Below are 20314 nucleotides of genomic sequence, written 5' to 3'. Positions count from 1 at the left end.
AAAGCTCCCAGGGAAGAGAGCTGGAGAGAAGGGGAAGGCAGCAGCAATAAGTCAGAAAACTCTTTCAGGATTGAGGAAGAGAGGGTGTGACATAACCCTTTATAGTTCATGTATCTGTTGGTTCATAGATTTATGCTTGATGTTGTGTCCTGTGGGGCAAGCTGGCCAGGAAAATAAAGATTGTATTATATAACTTGAGAACCCACTACAGTGAGGTCCAAATTTGAATGAGGCCAAAAAGGGCCATTTGTAGAGAAGCATAAAAAATGCACAACAGAAAAGGATTCAAAGTGCTGTAAAACAGAAACAGCAGCAAAGCCCCTTGCTAAAAGCACCTTCTAGCTAAGATATTCTTTTCCAAATTTTTTAAGTTTAGTATCATAGCTACTATGTGGTAAAGGGCCAGAGTCAGACTAGTGTCCCTTCACAGCCTGGAGAGGGCAAAAACTTCTTCTTTAAACATAACTTCTAAAAAAAACCTTCTGCTGCTTAATTGGAGCAACTGAAATACCTTAGTTAATAAATTGTTCCTCAAGGCACATGACTGCAAGCTTCAGACAAGCACAAGACTATTCTATACAAGTCCAAGGGCCAAATAAATACAAAATACATTCATTATCAGCCTCACTCTCATTTTGAAGTCTGAATTCTAATTCGGAGGGCATAAGGCCAGCTAAATGAGTCATTTGGCACAAATTAGGTTGGCAATAGTCATGCCACCATGGATATTAAATCTGCTTTTATACAAAAGTCTCTGCAAACACTCATTCCAGGTCTAAAACCATTTTTATAAGAGCATGCATTGCTTGAATGCTGTATAAGGGTAAAATCTGCCAGAGGAAACTTAACTATATTGCAACAAAGTGGTATTTCACTGAAAACATGGCTGTTTTGCTAAGTTACCATGTAAATATCAGCAAGCAAACACAAAACCCCCAAGATCTTTCCTACTTGCTATTTCTGGATGGGCAAAGGAAAGGGGTTGACAAATACAGAACACATGCAGAACAAAGCTGGTTTTCATAGCATTCATCAGGCTTTTAGTGCCTAGCAAAGCTGTGTTCTGAAAATGGGACAGGAAGAGTCTGAAACAAAGCCATGTGATGGTATTGATTTTGAAAATCTGCAATTATACTTTCTCTTGGCAGTACAGAATCAATTTTTGCATAATTTCACAGGGTCTTTCTGTGAAGACTCAGGAAAGTAGACTCCAAATGAGTTAGATTTAAAATCCCAATGTTGTTATATTATTTCATTTCTTAACTAGGCTCTTCCTCGCTCTCATTGCTTTTTATAATCCATTTGTGCAAGTCTCATCCCCTGTACTGCATATGAGGCAGAATTGATGTCATTCTGTTGCAGGGGTGGGCAATTATATCAGGCGGAGGGTCACTTACTGAGTTTTGGCAAGCCATCAAGGGCCGCATGACAGGCAGCCAGAAGCAGATATATATTAATTTTCTAAATGTCTTCGGGGCCCCACGGGCTGGATAGAATGGCTTGGCAGGCCGCATCTGGCCCGCAGGCCACATTTTGTCCACCCCTGTTCTATTGGAACTAAGTAAAAACATTGTATATAATTCCTATGGACCTTCTGAAACCAATCAAACCTTATGGCTGAGGTAAAATTAAGATGTTATGCCCTGCAAGTTTTCAAAAGATTACATATAAAAAGGTCATTTACTTCATAACCAATGACAGTATTAATGTTAACTGTACTAAAGACATCAATATTGTATGCAAAGATGTCTGAACTTGTCATTCACTTCATGTCCAATGCCTATGTCAAATTGTGGTGTCTAGAAGGATATTTTTTAATAATATCATATGAAAATATCTTTATTGATGAAAACTGCAGGTTACAGTAGAGATTGTAAACACTGTCTGAAATTGAACCATATGAAGGAAGAGTCTCACCTTTCCCCATCTCACTTTGCATTTGACCTATTTATCCAACACCTAAGTTGTTCTTTCAGTCTAAATGCTTATTCTCTACAACCTGAGATTTCCTTATAAATTATTACAAGGAAAGCATAGGTGCAGGTAACTGAGAATATAGACACTCTGTCCTCTTCATTTTTCCATTTGCACTGATTCTGTTTCTCTCACAGATTACACATTTCTGTATGTACTGTATAGCAATAATTGCTCTGCTTCTGCATCTTTGAGTTATTTCACATACCTCTCCACAAATAAATGGGGAAGTTCAGGCTGGGGCTGGGGCCAGAGAACCTGCCCCCAGCCTAGACTGCCCATGGCTGCTGGGCGAGGGCAGGGTGAGTCCACCATCACTGGGGCCGAGCTTGGGCTGGGAGTGTGCCCCAGGCCTGAGGCAGCTCCATGGAGACCCCACTCAGCCTGGGTATCCTGCCAGGTCCCCTCTCCCCAGGCTCCAGACCCCCCTGAGGACAACCACTTTCTCCCAGCTTCAAACCTCTCACACATACCCACAGCCCCCCACACCTTCACAAATTCCCCACACCTCACACCCAGCCCCCAACCATTCAAAATACCTGCATAGTTTTGCATAATTTTGAGTTTTTCTGTGCATAATTTTGAATTTCAGCTGTGCTATTAAAATTGTGATTAATTGCAAACAATTTTTTTTAATCGCACAACTAATCACGATCATATTTTAAAACTAACTAAACTAGCTAAAATTCTAAACAGCAGCAGAATACATCTTTCGTAAAGGACTAGGTTCGTTTTTTTCAAGACCAAAACAGTGCAACACAAATCAAATGCATACATCAGAGCTTGCTTTTTCAGAAAGCTCATACATACAGAGCATACATTTCCTCAGTGAGCTAGGAAACACCCTTCTAAGTTCTGTAGCCTGATCAACAACAGACCACTCCTCCAAATCCCTGCAGGTCTCATTCTTTCACTGACTAACGTCCCGGACTTTTAGCTGAAGACCTGATGGCCTGCCAGCTACTACTTGATTCCTGGTATCAACCCACCATCTCAGCAGCATCTAATTAATCACAGGTCAGATGGCTAATACCACCTTTCTTAAAAGGCCATCTTTTGCAACTATCTAGGTGGTCTAATAAAAGATATTGCCTCTGCCCCAGGAGTTTTGTCTGCTTCTCTCACCTTGAGACATTCTTCCCATTCCTCAGAGGCACAGATCATTAGCTGCCCCTTTACCCCACCAAAGCAGAAAAACAGGGAGTTATACCTTGCCAAGTCATCTGTGTGGCTCTGTCCTGAAGCAATAATGTGGCCCAAAGGGCTGCATCCAGACGAGTAGGAGATCCCAAGGTCAAAAAAAAACAACTGATGCTGAAAAAAAGTGGGGTGGCACATGTGGCAGCAGCATGCACCGTCCAAAACTGGCTGCCTGGAGCCATACTCCAGCTGCTAGCCAGGCTTCCTAATGCAGCTGCAACCCGGGGAAGCCCGCAGGACCCTGGGTACGGCTGCTGGGGTCAGCAGAGCTGCCTTAAGTTGATGCGATTTTAATAGTGTGGCGAACAGCTCAGCCAGATCACCATTCCATTTCATATAGCTCACCCAAAAACCTTTGTGCACTGCCCTTTGCTGACTTTAGATTTCCCTACAGGGAAAAGTGCTCCTTATCCGATTGCCATAAGCCATAACGTTCTCTTGATTCCTAATATAGTTGTCACCTTGTACATAAAAAGGTAGGGAAAATAGAATATGAGGACAGTAAAGAAAACTCAAAAGGAAAATGGAACATAAAACATCTCTTTCAGGAGACCTTGTTATAGATGAGATGCAATGTGAGAGTGCACTTAACAGTGAAACCGCTGCTTCAATCTCACCACACACATTGATTAAAGCAGAGGTTAATCTTAGTGCAGTTCCCACATAAAATGTCTGAGGTTTTGGGAAAACTTAATTTCCCCCAAAAATTAAACAAGGTTTATCTTACTTTAACAGCAGAGCTGATAACTTATTCTACTAATTGATCCTCTATGCATTAACGGAATTGTAAAATATAGTGGTTATCTATGATCTCATAATTCTGGCAGGAATATTGGGCATGCTTTTAGTAAGTGGTATTTTAATATTTGAGAGCATTTGGCAGGAATTGCACAATACTTGATTGTCAAGGCTATTTGTATTCACTTGAGAACAGGATATAAATGGACAACAGCAGGCAGCAGGGAAGAAATACAGTATATTTTTCTCAATCATAGTAATTCAATCTGGGTAGATATTTTCTTTCTTCCACAGGCCAAAGAACCTATCAAAGCCCAATATAAATTCTCTATTTGACTCCATTATCCCTGCTTCTTGCAAATCCTGCTGTTAAGGCGGTCTTCCCTTAAAATGGAAGAGAAAAATACCCCAGGAGCTGATGTTAGTGTTTTAGTTTGTAGCTGATTAGGAAGATAATACTCCATTGCAGAAGCACACTGACAACTTAATTATTAACATTCATAGAATCAATGAGTTGGAAAGGACCTAGACAGATCATCTAGTCCGACCCCCTGCCATGGGCAGGAAGGAGCACTGGGGGTGGCAGGGGTTATAAGACCCCAGCCAGGTGCCTATCCAGTCTCCTCTTGAAGCTCTCCAGGGAAGGTGAGAGCACCACCTCTCTGGGAAGTCTGTTCCAGGCTCTGGCCACCCTTACAGTGAAGTAGTTCTTCCTAATATCTAACCTAAACCTATCCTCCCTCAGCTTGTGGCCATTGTTCTGGTGACCCCAAGGGGGGCCCTGGTGAACAGACTTTCCCTGAGTCCCTGCTGCTGGCCCCTGATAAAGTTGTAGGCAGCCACAAGATCCCCCCTCAATCTTCTTTTATGGAGGCTGAAGAGATTCAGGTCCCTCAGCCTCTCCTCATAGGGCTGGCCACGGAGGCCCTCAACCATACGAGTGGCCTCCTCTGGACCCTCTCCAGGTTCTCCATGTCCCTCTTGAAGTGCAACGCCCAGAACTGGACACTGCTCCAGCTGCGGCCTGACCAACGCCACATAGAGGGGGAGCAAGACCTCTCTGGACCTGTTAGTGATGCCCCTGTTGATGCATGACAGGGTGCGGTTGGCTCTGCCTGTTGCTTCGTCGCATTGGCAACTCATATTCATCCTGGAGTCAATCCTGACTCCAAGATCCCTCTCTGCCTCTGTGCTGCTGTGAGGGTCAGCCCCTAACCTATAACCATAATGCTGGTTCCCTCTCCCCAGGTGCAGCACTCTGCACTTGTCCTTGTTGAACCGCATCCTGTTCAGATCCGCCCACTTCTGTAACCTATCCAGGTCTGCCTGGATGCGGTCCCTGACCTGCCGGTGTATTCACTTTCCCCCACAGCTTGGTATCATCAGCGAACTTGAACAGGGTGCTCTCCACACCCTCGTCCAGGTTGCTAATGAAGATGTTGAACAGCACTGGCCCAAGGACCAAGCCCTGGGGGACTCCGCTGCCCACACCCTTCCAGGTCAACATCAACCCGTCCACCACCACCCTCTGGGTATGCCCCTGGAGCCAGTTTGCCACCCATGTGACAGTGCATTCATCAATGCCGCAGTCCCTCAGCTTGCCCACCAGAATTGGGTGGGACACTGTGTCAAAGGCCTTCTGGAAGTCCAAGAAGACGACATCAACTTCTTCCTTCACATCTAAGCTTTTTGTTACCTGCTCATAGAAAGAGACCAGGTTAGTCAGGCAGGATCAGCCTGGCAGGAAGCCATGTCAGTTACCCCTCAACATCACTTCCCCTGCAGGGCTCTCACAAATGTGGCCCTTGATAATTTTTTCAAAGACCTTCCCCAGGATAGAAGTGAGGCTGACTGGCCTGTAGTTGCCAGGCTCTTCCTTCCTCCCCTTCTTGAAAATAGGGACCACAGTGGCCCTTTTCCAGTCCTCAGGGACTTGGCCCGAGCACCAGGAGTCCTCAAACAGCTGTGCCAATGGCTCTGCAATGACACCAGCCGATTCCCTCAGCACCTGCAGATGAAAGTCATCCAGGCCCACTGTTCTTATTTCTATTTGCCTGGGCTTATTAATCTTAAGAATCTAAAGCAATGAACGGGCTGTATATGTTCAGTTTCTACTATCTGTACTGGCTCTGGAAAGATATTAACAATACTTACAAGCCCGGGCATCGGAAAGCTACGTCTACATTATTTTGTTTTAAGAACTCTCTCACCATAACAGGATCTAGGAGGCCCCTGCTGCCATTTTCCAACATGGGGACACTGGTGCACATAACGCTCCAGGTGCTTTAATCAGAGTGGTTCTTGGAGTCGCTCTAATTACAGCAGCTCCGCTGCCCCCCCCCGGCACACATGTATAAATGCCAGTAGTGAGTGGGATTTGACAGCACTGTGATACAATAAAAATGTCAGGTCTAAAGAAGTACTCCCATGGTGGTGTTATACTGCTGCTAATGGAAACAGGAGAGATGTTAAGGAAAAAGATAATATAGATGAGGTCTTCAGGATAACATACAAATAATCTGGAACACAACTACCAATAGCTCCAATGGAACAAGTATGTACAGCAATCCAGATAGATCACACAGTCACAAAAGAACCCTCCACCTGGAACATTGCATGTTCTTAACGTGGACTAAACAAATGTGATTTAGAAAGGCTACTGCACAGAAGCAATGAAGAAAACACCAACAGAATAGTTCATTATTCTCTAGGTCTTGGGCTTTAAGTAAAATGTCTTTTTTCCCTACAATGACTACATAAATATCTTAAAGTAACCACCTCTGAAAACGTTAGCAGGTAACTTTCAGTGACTCTTATTCTTGTGTGGTCACTTTTCACTATGTACTAAAATAAATATATAAATACAATATTTATTTAATCAGATCCCTGAATATTTCCATCAAATGTCTGAATTATTCTTAGCTTTGTACTTACTGGGGACCCAGAGGCTTTAGTACAGGGGCGGGCAATTATTTTGGGCAAAGGGCTGCTTACTGAGTTTTGGCAAGCCATTGAGGGTCGCATGACAGGCAGATAAATATTAATTTTCTAAATTTTTTAGGTGCTCCGCGGGCCAGATAGAATGGCCTGGTGGGCCACATCCAGCCCCTGGGCCACATTTTGCCCACCCCTGCTTTAGTAGGATTTGGGTCAGGTGCTTAAGTTGAAAATGGCCACCAATATCAGTTGTATGTTAAAGACTAATTGAGTACTGGCATAGACTCCCAGGTTTGGGTCAGTCCCTGCCACTGAACTGATGGATAGCATCGTGCAAATCACTTTCCTGTGCTCTTATGTATCATTTTGTCCATCCATAAATGCAGACAACAAAAGTGACTTGTTTTGTAAAATGCTTTAAAAACTTTGTATGAAAAGTACTTTATGGGATCACATTACTGTGCAAACAATTGCTTTTCTATCATATATTGCTCTATGCTTTTGGAGCAATAGATCTCTTTCATCTTTTTTTTGGTGGGGGAGAGGGGCAGAAGCTTTATTTAAAAGTGTTAACAGCGTAAGGCAGAGGGATCCTTATTTATTCTGAAGCAGTGAGAATCACTGAATGGGTGATTTTGGATGTTGGCTGTTGGAATGAGATCATAAGCTCTTTTGGGACCTGTAAGCACAACCCAAGTCAAAAACATTTAGGTTCTGAAAACCCAATTTGTAGAGGAGGAATCAGTATTACTATGGGATAATGATCTGACTTTTTACCTTTGAACAGTCTGAATGACAGTGGGGTTGTTATGTTCCTAGGTCCTGACCAGCCACCAGTTATTATTTTAGGCCCCTAGTCACTACTGAAGGTAAACTTTTTTCTACACTCTGAACCACCACATAGTTAGCAGTTGTACTACAGGTAAGATCCAGGCTAAATAGGCAGGGAAGCTTGTGCAGAATTATTGCTGAATGGCAAACTAAGTGTTCTAGACTTGGCTCTGGCTGGCATATGACTTTGCTTTCAGGTTTGCTTACTTTATTGTGTTTTAAACGAAGGTTACTTTTTATTTTACTCCACTGCTAACATTTTCAAAATGGGGTGCACAGGATTTTGGGGTCCACAGGATTATGACAGCCTTTTATTTTTTTTGTTTTACACGCACCTCATTTTCTTCCACTAGGTCTAAATTTAGTGCCGCTATGAATTGGGCCACATGTTTAGAGTAATACATAAAAATTGTTGTGTTAATTAGCTCACTCTTCTGTTTGCACCCCCCCTTTCCCTGATAAAATACAATGAAGCCTTTTTATAGCAGACACAGATGAAAAAGCCAGTTTCCTTCTTTGTCTCTGATAACTGTATGCGCACCAGGCTCTGAGTGACAATAAGATACTGACTGATGGTCTTCTGTACTATTAAAACAAACATGAGCAGGAGACCTGGGAGATGGTAAGTAGCATGCTTCTACTTTAAGCATAGGGGCTTAGTTGCAAAGCTAGTAGCATACAACGGTTTCTGAAGAGTAAGAGATCATGCAGATACATCCAACCGTCTCTAAAAGATAATTCTATAATGAACTGTTCTTTCTTGAGGCTGACTCACTAACTCACAAATGTACATAACTAGGCAATGAAGGTAATGAATTGGGAATCCTCAACTGAATCCTAAATCCCATAGGATAGGAAGAAGCCTAGACTACTGGGCAGATAACTGTGGATGAGGCTTATACTCCAAAGCCTGATTCAAAGCCTATCGAAATCAAGGGAAATCTCCACAGTAACTGAGAATCTTATCCAAAGTACAGAGAAAGCAGCAAAAATAAACAAAAAAACCTCCATGTGAGCAAATATGAGCGAGTCCTAAAGGTTTGTTAAATACAAACCAGTCAGCCAGTGTATTGGGAAGAAATAGATTTCAGAAAGATTTCATAAACAATGGGGGGGAAATCTTGAATTACTCAAGAAAAAGCACCTACCTGCTCCTTCCCTCACTACTGTGCTGTTCACTAATGAAGGATTCAGTCATGCCCCTGGGGCCTTCTTTCTATTCCTGCAGAAGGCACCTACTACTTTCGATTCTCCAGAGAGTTCTCCTGAGAAATAGCAGGAATAGGGAGAGATGATGCGCACTCGCTCTGCAGATATATAGCTGGGAGGACTTTCAGGCTTGGGAGCCAAGATTCTAAAAAGTCCCGGTGGTGGAAGTCACCTGGAAGCACAAGTCCAGTGTTAAGGATGATTTGCTGGGTTGGTTCTCCCCTCAGCAGGACACTTGCTTGCTCTTGAGGGGACTGGATGAATAAAGAGAAAGCTCTAAGGGGGGTCCCCCTGCAGAAACTTCTGTCCCTAGCCAGGCACTGTTGTAAAAGGGCCAGTCTAGCCCTGCAGTAAGTGCAATCTCCAGTCAAGTGTAAATGCCATGCGTTCATTTATTTCTACAAATTGATGCTCTCTTGTTACCCATTAGCAAGGGAAATTCTGTTGGCACCAGGAATAAGATTCAGTGGTGTCTGAAAGGGCAGACTGACTGCTTGAAAGCTCAAGAACTATAAGCCTTGTGCTATGGTAAATAGGCAGTTGGTTGTACACAAAGACCTTATGGCTCTCTCACAAAATCAGAGCTAATGCACATACTGAGCTGGGGCTCAGACCCTGGGACAGTACCAGCACCCATTCCATCCCTCTATCTGGGACCACCATCATGGGAAAACATTCTTCAGAGGTGTCCTTGTGCTTTAAGGAGGCGTGCAGGTCTCGGCCATACCACCAAGGGACAGTGTGGGAGCAAGGATGAAGAGCACATTTTGTTTTTTCTTGCTGATACTGAACATAGCTGAAGGATTAGGCACTCAAGATTCTGGCACATATGTTGACCTCCCCTATGAGAAGATGCAGCCCTGCCTCACACACGGAACACATCTACAGCCTGGGTTTTCCTCAGTAGAGACTCTGTGGCTCCTTCAAGAGAAATCAAATATCAAAACAATCACACAGTAAATGCATAAGAATCATCAATACTGATGCACTTTTATATCACATGAGAGTTGATATGTATTATTTTAAGTCAGTTCCTTACTGCATTAAATCAATGCAAGTTGTTTGGCAACTGTATTAAAAAGGAGGCTTTAAGTTACTTAAACTTGTGCACCTGTGTTCAGAAAAGGCCTAACAATGCACTAGCCTAAATTTTCTAAGCTTGGCCTAATTTCTCAGTGCCTTGTGCAGATATTTACACCAACACAAGATGAATTAAAAGTACTTATAATATGCTACCAAATCAGAACAGCAATGGTCTGCCCTTGTTTTGTATTGGCGTGAATGACTGCAGCAGAACTACAGCAGCAGAAAAGGAGAGCCTGAGGGTACTGTTTACAGGATCTGCTACAATGCTAGATTTCTTGTATCTTCTGCTCCCTCTAATGTCTACACTGCAGAACAGCAGAAAATTTTTCTAGATAAAATATCTCATAGGATGTCTCCTTGCAAAATCCGTACGGCTTTACCTATACAGATATTGCTGAAGTTGAACAACTTGCCCTAGTGTGGACAAGTTATACTGATATGCTTCATAATGGAAATGAAAAAAGCTTCTCAGGCACAAAATCATTTACACAATACTTGCTATGATCATACTAGAGTCTCTACGTGTATAAATAGTTTAGTAATTAAAAAAAAAAAATCACACCACTCTCTACCACATATCTAAAACTATACTCCACCTTAAATTTCAGCAGCAGCACAGTCAGCTCCTGCTCTCTCTTGAAAATGTGAAGTAGGTGCACTTCTAAAAGCTCTAAAACTGGTAGCCAAATATAAAAAAATTAAAATGTATTAAACAAAAATGTCATAAACCAATCTTCTGATTTGGGAAACTAGATGTATTTGTTTGCCTGTTTGGATTAGCAATACCATACTAACAGGATGTGTCTACATTAAATTGTTGTGGTGGTTTAACAGAAAGTATGACTTTAAGGTGATTTACCTAGAACTATTTAAATCCTTGTGGAATGTGTTTATTTTTGGTTTAAGAATATTTTACTGATTAATCTTATTTGTTTCCAATTAATTCAAGGGAGGTGAGGCCAGCTGCGGAGAGGCGGCAGCCAGTATAATTGCCTGAACATACCCAAGTTCAGCATTAAGTCATCCCAACCCAGGATGTGCCCATTAAGCCTCTGGGATGCATGGACTTGGGGTGGCAGGGTAAGGGACCAGAGGGTTCACAAAAGGAGGAGACTGAAAACTGGTAGATGAAGAGAAAGGACTGGCGAGAGAAAGGAAGGAACAGACTATGGGTTCACAGAGAACAGCTGGGGAATGTTTCTAGATGGGAGGTGCTGGCACAGCAAAAACACTACTGTTAACTAAGGGGGAGGTTGTGTCTGTGGATACACAGGCTGGGGAGCCAGAGCTGTTAGCTGCCTTCAGCAGTCACAGTCTCTCACTGTCATCTGTGCAGTGGGGTAGGAAGAGCTCAATCTGAGCAGGCTTTCCCCACTCAGAGCTAGAATAATCTCACACAAGGAGCTATGAACTAGTAGCAGACCTTGGGGTGAATTCAAAGGGGCTAGGACAAGGCTTCTGGCCCGGCCCCAGCATCTCACATTGCTATCATAAGAAACTCCCAGAAATTGCTTCCAAACACAAAATGGTGTATATTAGTTTGCACAATCCAAGGAAATGTGTGTTTCAACCTCACAGCTCAGCCTAAGTCCAAAGATGGACTCTATAGTTCCCACAGGAAATGGGATACAACCAGAACTCTTTATCTAGTGAGGGGGCTTTGCAGCAATTGTAGCTTCCCAGGACTATTGTGAATTTACAGTAGCAACCAAGAGACCATCAAGTCTGTGCAAGGGGAACAAATGATTTGCTGCATGGCTAACACACCAGATGGAAGACAACTGGGTAGATGCTTATAGCAAACACTAATGAAGCACAAAGGATATAGAAGGATGGAACAGTAAGCTGGATTTCTGCAGACTTGATAGGATTAATTCAAAGGTAACAAGTAGGCCTGTGCAAAGCGGCTAGTATTCGCTTTGGATTCGGCTGATTCGGGGGGCAGTGATTCAGTCTGGTGATTCAAATCACTGTCCCGAAGCAATTTGGCCGAATCCGATTCAGATATTTGTCTGCCACCAAATAGGCTGAATCTTCAAATCTAACAGGCCTCATCCCCTGCCTGCTCTCCCAGTCCCGTCAATGGCTGCCCCACCCAGCCCCAGTGTCCCAGCACTTTAGAAAAAAGCCTTGCACTAGCCGGCTACTGCGAGGCAAGGGGGCAATCCCCGCTGCCCCACGTAGCATGGGAGGGCTCTGCCACAAGCCCCCAGAGGCCACTGCAGCAGCCATTGAGTGCGTTTTTTTTCTTTTTAAGTGCCAGGACACTGGGGCTGGGCAGGGCAGCCATCGACAGGGCTGGGAGAGTGGGTGGAGGTTGGGGGAGCAGGCAGGGGATGGGGCCTGGTGGGGGTCTCCCCATGGTCCCCTACCCCCTACTTACTGGCACAAAGCCTGAGTCCAGCTCCCTGCATTGGGGCTGCCCAAATCTCTGAATTGAGTAAGACCTTTTAATTGGTCTCCCAATTCGATTTGGATTTGGAAATTCAGCCACCGAATCTGGCTGAATCTCCTCCAAATCAAATCAGCAACTGAAGTTTCACACAGCCCTAGTAACAAGCACATAGGATTCTTCATTTCAGGTGTCTGTAACCACGTCTCATATAAAGGGGGTAGTACCTGTTTTTGGCCCTTCAGAGGGGCTCCTATGAGGATGTCACACGAAGGAATTACAAGTTTTGGTTTCCTGGGGCAAGGAGCTAGATTCCCCTCCTGTATTGGATGATTCGGGAGAAGCAGATGCAAAAGTGCAATGGCAAAACTAATTTCCCCATCCCTACTGCTTGCAATATGGAAAGAGACATGGAAAGAACATTTACCTTGTTGGTGGCCACTGATACATGCACATTATCTCCCTCTTTCTCCTCTCCCTGCAATAGGTTTCGTTCTCCCAAAGGATTCTGGATTTCCTGTAAATTCAGTAATGGGCGGGGGGGAATGGGCTATGGAGGGGGGAGTGCGAGTGCTTAACACTAAAGCAGGACTGAAGCAGCAAGTCTAAGCTTGTGGGTGGCCAGGAGTCTCATCCACGGGCACATGTCCCAACAGAATTGTGACTTCCCCAAACCCCCTGTGACACCAGTTGACCCTCTCAAAGACAGACTGGGGTTAAGTAACAGAAAAGGCTTTGTAACAACCCCTTATTGTTTCCTGTTTCACTTCCCTTAAGCAGGATGTCTGATTCCACAATTTGATATGATCACTTGCATGAAAAACGGAGAAGATCATATCCCAGCAAGCACAGGACAGTAAGGCCCAGAGTTACAATTACAGGTGAGGAAGGTAAGTTAAAAACCATGTATAAATGGAAAAAAAAGCCAAAGTCCCACTGAGCTATGCAGAGCTCCTATGTTTGAGCTTCAGAGTCTATACCATTAGACAGCTGTTCTCTCGTATCTGAAAGCCAGCAGATATCCCCATACTTGCCTATTCTACAACTGCACAGATGGGAAGTTGGGGCTCCAATGGGCTTTCCCTGCAGATGACATTTAAAAGAAATTAGCTCCTGAGTTTCAGTCTTAACAAACAAAATCAAACTTTGTGACAAACTCTGCAGCTTCTTTTCTCCCAAGCCCAGAGAATGAATGACACAAGCCTGGATTCTTTTTATTCCAGCAGATGTTCAGCTCCTGAGTGAGTGCACAAGATCTTCAGCTGGAAAGCTCTGAAAGAGAACCAGCAGGGGCATCTGTAGTGGAGCCAAGGCGAAACACTTCCTAGTGTCATGAAAAGGAAAAGAGCTCTTGAGAGTAGGAATCCAGAAAAGCAGCTGGGTAAATCTGCTCCCTATGGATGAAACTTCAAGAGCCTCAAAGACTCAGCTGTCCCTTGGGCAGCTTTCATCAAAGAAGTCAGAGGGTTTTAAGACAAGATGCAGAGAAGCTCAGGCACTGCTAAGCACCCAAAAGCTCAAATGGGAAAGAAATCTTATGCATGTAACACATGCAGGAAACACTTTGAGTGCCACCCTCACCACCCACCCATGAATGCGCTTGAGTAAGCAGCTATGCATGCCCGGTCAGGAGGGGCACCAGCCAGAGCTCGAATCTAGCATGACACCACCACACCCACAGCCAGGAGCACCTCTATGTGTGCCGTGAGCGTGGGAAGAACTTCCACCTCACCTCCCACCTCAAATACTGATGTGCCCACAGCAAGCCCTACCCCTGCCATGACTGCCTGCAAGGCTTGGCCAGGCACTGCCACACCTACACAGGGGAGAGGTGCTACCTGTGTGACTGAAGGTGGGGTTTCTAACTGCACTGCACACGCATGCACATGAGGCCTTACTTGACATCCTAGAAGAAACAAACAAATCCAAGCCTTGTTAATTGAATTTGGTGGGGAAACTACTAGGAACAGGAAAGAAGGTAACTGGGAGGCACTGGTTGTTTGGTATGTTGTTTTAAGGTGTAGTGGAAGGCATGAGGTGCTAAACTGAGGGATATTTCATAATCTACAGGAATATGAAGGAATGAAAATACGCAGGACAGAAGAATGGTTTAGATCTGACCAAAGGCTGCATACAAGAATAGCAGGATGCAACTAAAAAGTAAATATTTGCTTTAAAAATTCTTGAAGGTATTTTGTTATTGGGCAGCTGAACAGATACCCCCAAAGCAGCATGCTTATCTTAGGACTTGTGCAATTTGTGTGCATGTTTTTGATATTACATTGCAAGACCTGCACCTAGAGGGAGATGGATCAGATCACTTAATGCATCTTTTCCAATCCCGTTGCCTCCAATTTAACAAAAGGAAGGAGAGAAGGCACAACTGATATAGTACCAAAAGAAGGCGAGTTTATTTTAATCTCAGGGTTAATTAGCCACTCAACCTATTCCAATATATTTATCTGTTGATGCTGAAACCACGATTCCTGCATTCCTTTTTTATAAAATAATATTATATATTTGCCACTTATTTAAATAGTTTATCAATCCATTCATCCTACATTGGTGCCATTCTTGTAAAGCTATGTGATATCAGATCTGGATAGTATGCAAACAGATCTCCTATCTTCACACAAGACGAGTAAAAAATGATGGTTTGCCAATTTTAAGCCTGCATCAACCAAAGTAGTACAAACTTGCTGCAGAAAAGATTAAAAACTTGCACGTGTTGATGTCTTATATTTAGTGTACAGAATTACTTACAATTAAATTGTTTGTGATGTGAAAATAAAAGGCATTCTGTAAGTGGAAAAAATTACAAGATGATATGCATCCCCTAGGGTATGTAAAAGACTCTTCAGATAAACTGTAGAAATTGAAAGAGAAAATGACAGAGAAGCAGACTGGTTCATGGATATCATTTTGTTATTCAATTCAGTTAGAGTTCTGCATTCTAAAATGCTTCTACTGCTTTCTGCTGTGATATGCAATTAAAAGGTAGCTGCTTAATTTAACTTTTCCCCCAGCCATCAATAACAGACCAGATGTATTTATGAACAGAAACTCTCCTGTTTTATTAGAGAAGCCCTGACAAAAAGATGGTCAATTCTGGAAGGTACCTTTATATTCGTGTCAGTGCCTTCTTAAAGCAGGATCTTTTAGGAGGGCCACTAACAAACAGCCAGTTTTTTTAAGTTAATTGCTTAGTTCACTTTTTGCAAGATATGTACTGAGGTTGAAAGCCATTGGAAAGCTACAAAACTGTGTGATGACAGCAACAGAACAAGCCTAGACAGGACTAAATCCGTGAGTTTCAGTCCTGCTTATTATTTTAGTCCTGATAAACTGGTATTTGTCATTTCTTTCAATTCAGTTCTTCAAACAGGGAGCATAAAGGCCTAAGCAGGACTGAAACTAATAGATTTAACACCTGGATTTGTTCTGGTACTGTCTACAAATAAGCAAGCTTACTGGGGATGGATGCTATTAGTTTAATTTCAAAAAATAAAAGTCTATTTCAAAGGATGCACTGCTTTAACCCTAGGCCTTTTCCTAACATTTTAAAATGAAAAACAAAAGTTTTTAATTTATTATTCTGCCACATTCCTTTAAAATTAATATACAAACTGTAATTTTCTTCGGTGCCTATCAAGTGAGCTCCACCAGTATTGTGATAAAAAAAACTAAGCAGGCATGTGACATTTAGAACATCTGAACCCTATACTGGTGCAAAATTGCTCTATGATAAATAATACCATTACTTTTTTCTTACCAGAAATGTGTAAGAGGACTACTCATCAGGGTTTACCCAATCTCTTCTCCATACTCAAAGGTTTATAGATGGCAGGAAGAAGGCAAATTCTTTCCCTAGGGAACATGGCATTTTGCTTAAAGACCTTTTGTGGCTATGACGGGGAAAACAAAGTTTCAGGAGAAAATTTAACAAAAAAACTTTGCACCAATGGTTTGAATCTTGACATTTACAGATATTTTGAGTTTTAAGTTGCAAGCTATGAAACTATTAAAAGATATTTCCTACCCCGACGTAAATTAAAGTACATTTTTTTCTGCTTCTTCTCCATATGCAGCCTGCAAAGCACATTTAAGAAGTAAGGGAGTGACAGTATTTTTGAAAATACCTTTGCTGACCCTGCTTTCTCCTAAGGCAGATATATCAGAATCTTTTGAATTTGCCTCGCCTTACTTACATTACTGTAACACTCAGGGCATAGAGAGCATACTTTCATTCTCCCATTCTGAAATATTCTCGGAACTTGTTTCTAATTTACAATTTCTGAGTTGATCCTGCATCCTGAACAGTCTGGATTTCCGGTCGCTGGGAGAAGACAGCTGACAGAGCAGGAAACTGAAAAAAGCAAAAGGGGAAGATTTAAAAAAAACCCGGTAAAATGGAGGAAAAAAATTAGCACAAAGGCGCAACGTGGAAAGAATAAAACAATCTTTAAAAAATTAATTTGTTGTGGTCCTTGTGTCAACATTTCAATTCTACTGAACTAAAAATAAGTACATCCATGATATGCCATCAGTTCTTACGTTTCCCAATGGGAACATAAAACCAGTTAAGAAACTTTATTTATCTAGCTAAGGCGATTAAAACCTTTTAGAAGAAGCTAAACTATTACTGATTTGGATTTTGTTTCAGGCAGCAAATGTTTTATTGAGAAGGGGTACTAAAACCAGAAGCATCAGGATGTAAACAGACAGCAACTTATATTGCTTATTTTAATAAGAGAAGTGAAGTACAAAAAGATAAACGCTACTTATATGGCATTGTTTCATAACAGGACGGTAGACGATTCCCAGCATGTCTGGTCCCTCTCAAAGAACATTACAGTTCACGACAAAATGGATCTAAAATCTACTGAAAAAATTTTACATTATAATGTAGTATGACAACTCTGGCCTAGAACTTCTCATCTGATGCATCTGTCTGCTTGTGTATCACAAGAGTACTATTCAGCCAAATAAAAAATACCAAGTCAGCTTAGGGCTTATTTTGTACCTCAGTGCATCCACCACACAGAAAATTCTGCTGAAAGTGTCAAAGGATTCTTTTGTTGCTGTTTTGCTAACTGTGAATGTCCTGTTAAACAGAACTCAGTTCTACCACCCACTACAGAGTAAACTTTCCGATGCAATTCTTTATATTTAAAATGTAAAAGTTTTCACTCCAAATGTAATATTACATTTTTGGCCTTGAAACACAAAGTCATGAATATGCAACAGAAAACCCAAAACAAGCATCTTTCTAAACAGATCTTTAAAGTGCAAAATGTGTTTTCACACAATGGCAGGAAAACATAATCAGTATGTAAATACCATTTGAGTTCAATTATAAAAAATAAGGACTGTGCAGATGAACATGGTCAGATTATGGAAACAAGTGCTCTTTTTTCTGCTGTAGGTAACCGTGTAACAATAAGTGATAAGTAAACATTTAATGTAGGTCCTATAATAGTGTTGCTAAAATGACTTAAAGCTTAGAAGAATTTAGCAGGAAGCAATGTATTCTGATGAATTATGCTTTGCTAAAGAAGTTTCTCCTATTCTTTTTGTTTAATTTTAAGAGATAGGTTGTGGATTTTCTAGAGTGCTAAATGTCATCTTAATGCTGTTAATGATGATTGACATCGTAGGTCATATTAAAATGTGAAATTAACTCAACTCATTTAGTAGTGACTATTTATGACATTTCAAATTTTCCTGTGACAGGCTAGCTAACCAAAGACAAGTCATTAATAGTAATCCTGACTTGTCCAGAAAACAACAGAGAATTAGAATTTATTCTAGCAACAAATTTTAGATTCTGAAAAGGTTAGTTTAAAAAAAAAAACTCTCAGTTTTGATGCAAATTGGTGTTTTAGAAATTAAAAAAAAAATCCAATCTGTTTAACATGAATTAGAAATTTGATCAACTTGCCTTAATATTGTTGTATTTAACCAAAAATAAAGACCTGCCATTTTAAAATATTGTTTCATACAATGCAATGCATTGGTGGATGCCAACAACAGCTACTATTATGATTTATTAGGAGAAAAAAGTCTCAGACACTATTTTCTAGCTATTTACAGTGTGTAAAAACAAACTGCACTTGACAAGTTAAAATCCTGTAATTTTCTCTCTCCTCAACCAATTGCTAGTACTAGTATAAGCAAAGATTCCATGTTGTGCAGGTATATTGCTTCCATTAATCCCCCACACAAAACCTTTCAATTTACCTCAAGAGATTTCAACTTAATTTACTTCTTGTACATAAAGAAGTGCCCCTTTTTTCCACCCCCATAACAGCACAGTTTGGCTGACTAAGAGCCTTAGAAATCTACCTGACAAGGCATCCTACCTACTGAAAATGAAATAAATAAGGATGAACACAATCTGGAACACAACACTGATTGTACGGAGCATAAGGAGCCTTCTTAAGAGTTATCTGGTAATGCCAGAGAAAAGCGTTTGCATTGCACCTTTAGTCTGTAGATTTCCACTTGGCAACGTTCTCTGGAATAACACTGGTGCGACACGGCACTTTGAGCAGATAAAAATTAAATTAGTCTTCCCTGTCCTTGGTGGGAAGAGGAGCAAGCAGCTTCCATTTTGGTGACCATTACTGCTCTTCCTCCTGTTGCTGCTGCGCATCAGGCTGATGAGGTTGCTCGGGGCCATCCTCTTGGTGCTGCTGTTTCTGTTCCTGCCTCTTCTTTTCAGCCAGTGCTTTGGCCCTGGTAGTCATGGCTCGGGGCCTCATACCAGGCCTCTCTTCCTCCTGCTGGTGCTTTTTACAATGTTTCTCAAAGGTGGACATTTTGGCGTAAGTTCGATTGCAAACCAAGCAGTGGTAGGGCCGCTCCCCGCTGTGGGTTTTCATGTGCAGCTGGAGGTAGGAGGACCTGGAGAAAGCCCGGCCACAGACGGAGCAGCGGTGAGGTTCGCGCGCTTCGTGTGTTTTCAGGTGCTGCTTGAGGGAAGATGCCTGCTTGAAGGCCTTCCCGCAGGTGGCACACTTAAAATTCCTCTCCCCTGACTCGAGCAGCTGGTGCGACACAAGGTGCGCGGAGGAGCGGAAGTTCTTGCCGCACTTGTCACAGCGGTAGGGCCGCTCCCCAGTGTGCAGGCGGACGTGCAGGATGAGCCCTGCCTTCTGCGTGAAGGCCTTCTCGCACTGCGTGCACTTGAACGGCCGCTCGCCTGTGTGCACGCGCTTGTGGGTCTTGAGGTGCGAGGCCCGGCCGAAGTGCTTGCCGCAGTCCTCGCACTTGAAGGGCTTCTCCCCTGTGTGGATGGCCTTGTGCCGCACCAGGTGCGAGGACTGCAGGAAGAGCTTCCCGCACACGCCACATTTGTACTTGCGCTCGCCCGTGTGTGAGCGTAGGTGCAGGGCCAGGTGCGAGGAGGAGATGAAGGTCTTGCCGCACAGCGGGCAGGCATGCGGGCGCTCGCCCGTGTGGATGCGCTTGTGCAGCACCAGGCCCGAGGACAGGGCGAAGGTCTTGCCGCACACGGGGCAGGGGTAGGGCTTCTCCCCGGTGTGCACGCGCTGGTGCTTCACCAGCGCCGCGGCCTGCGCGAAGGCCTTGCCGCAGAGCGCGCAGCGGTGCGGCCGCTCGGCCGCGTGTGACATCTCGTGCAGCTCCAGCTCCGGCAGCCGCGCGAACGAGCGCCCACACTCGGCGCACTTGAAAGGGCGGCTCAGCAGTGCCGCGGGGCTCGGGGGGCCGCCGCCCGCCAGGCCCAGCGCCGAGCTGCCCGGCACCATGGTGGGCAGGGACAGCCCCGCGGGGTTCATGGCCGGGCCGGGCCGGGCCGGGCGCCGCCAGCGGCTCCGCTCCCGGAAGCGGCGCTGCCCCTACGGGACCCGGAAGCCCTGCGAGCCTAGGGGGCGCATGCGCCTTGACGGGGCGAGGTGCGGGAGGCCGGCTCACGCCATGACG

At 43.5% G+C, this 20314-nt stretch overlaps 1 protein-coding gene across 4 annotated transcripts in view; it reads right to left on the bottom strand.

Annotated features, from left to right (window-relative positions):
• The window catches only part of LOC149867276 (uncharacterized), a 25778-nt gene extending 5464 nt beyond the window's left edge, over positions 1-20314 (bottom strand). For 2 of the 4 annotated variants that reach the window (XM_090045090.1, XM_090045089.1), the window contains exons 1-2: positions 18851-20314; positions 16576-16733 (exon numbers count right to left, since the gene is read on the bottom strand). In XM_090045090.1, the coding sequence (XP_089901216.1) occupies positions 18991-20169 (1179 nt within the window). In that variant the 5' untranslated portion in view covers positions 20170-20314 and the 3' untranslated portion in view covers positions 16576-16733; positions 18851-18990. Of the gene's footprint in view, positions 1-10801; positions 16734-18850 lie in introns of those variants that run through there. The other 2 variants (XM_090045091.1, XM_090045088.1) reach the window with 2 other exon arrangements.

This window comes from Crocodylus siamensis, chromosome 4 (assembly GCF_052110815.1).
Source record: "Crocodylus siamensis isolate JL-2025a chromosome 4, ASM5211081v1, whole genome shotgun sequence".
Classification (NCBI taxonomy): Eukaryota; Metazoa; Chordata; order Crocodylia; family Crocodylidae; genus Crocodylus; species Crocodylus siamensis.
Note: the sequence above shows the minus strand (reverse complement) of the source record. Positions and strands in the feature narration are given on the sequence as shown.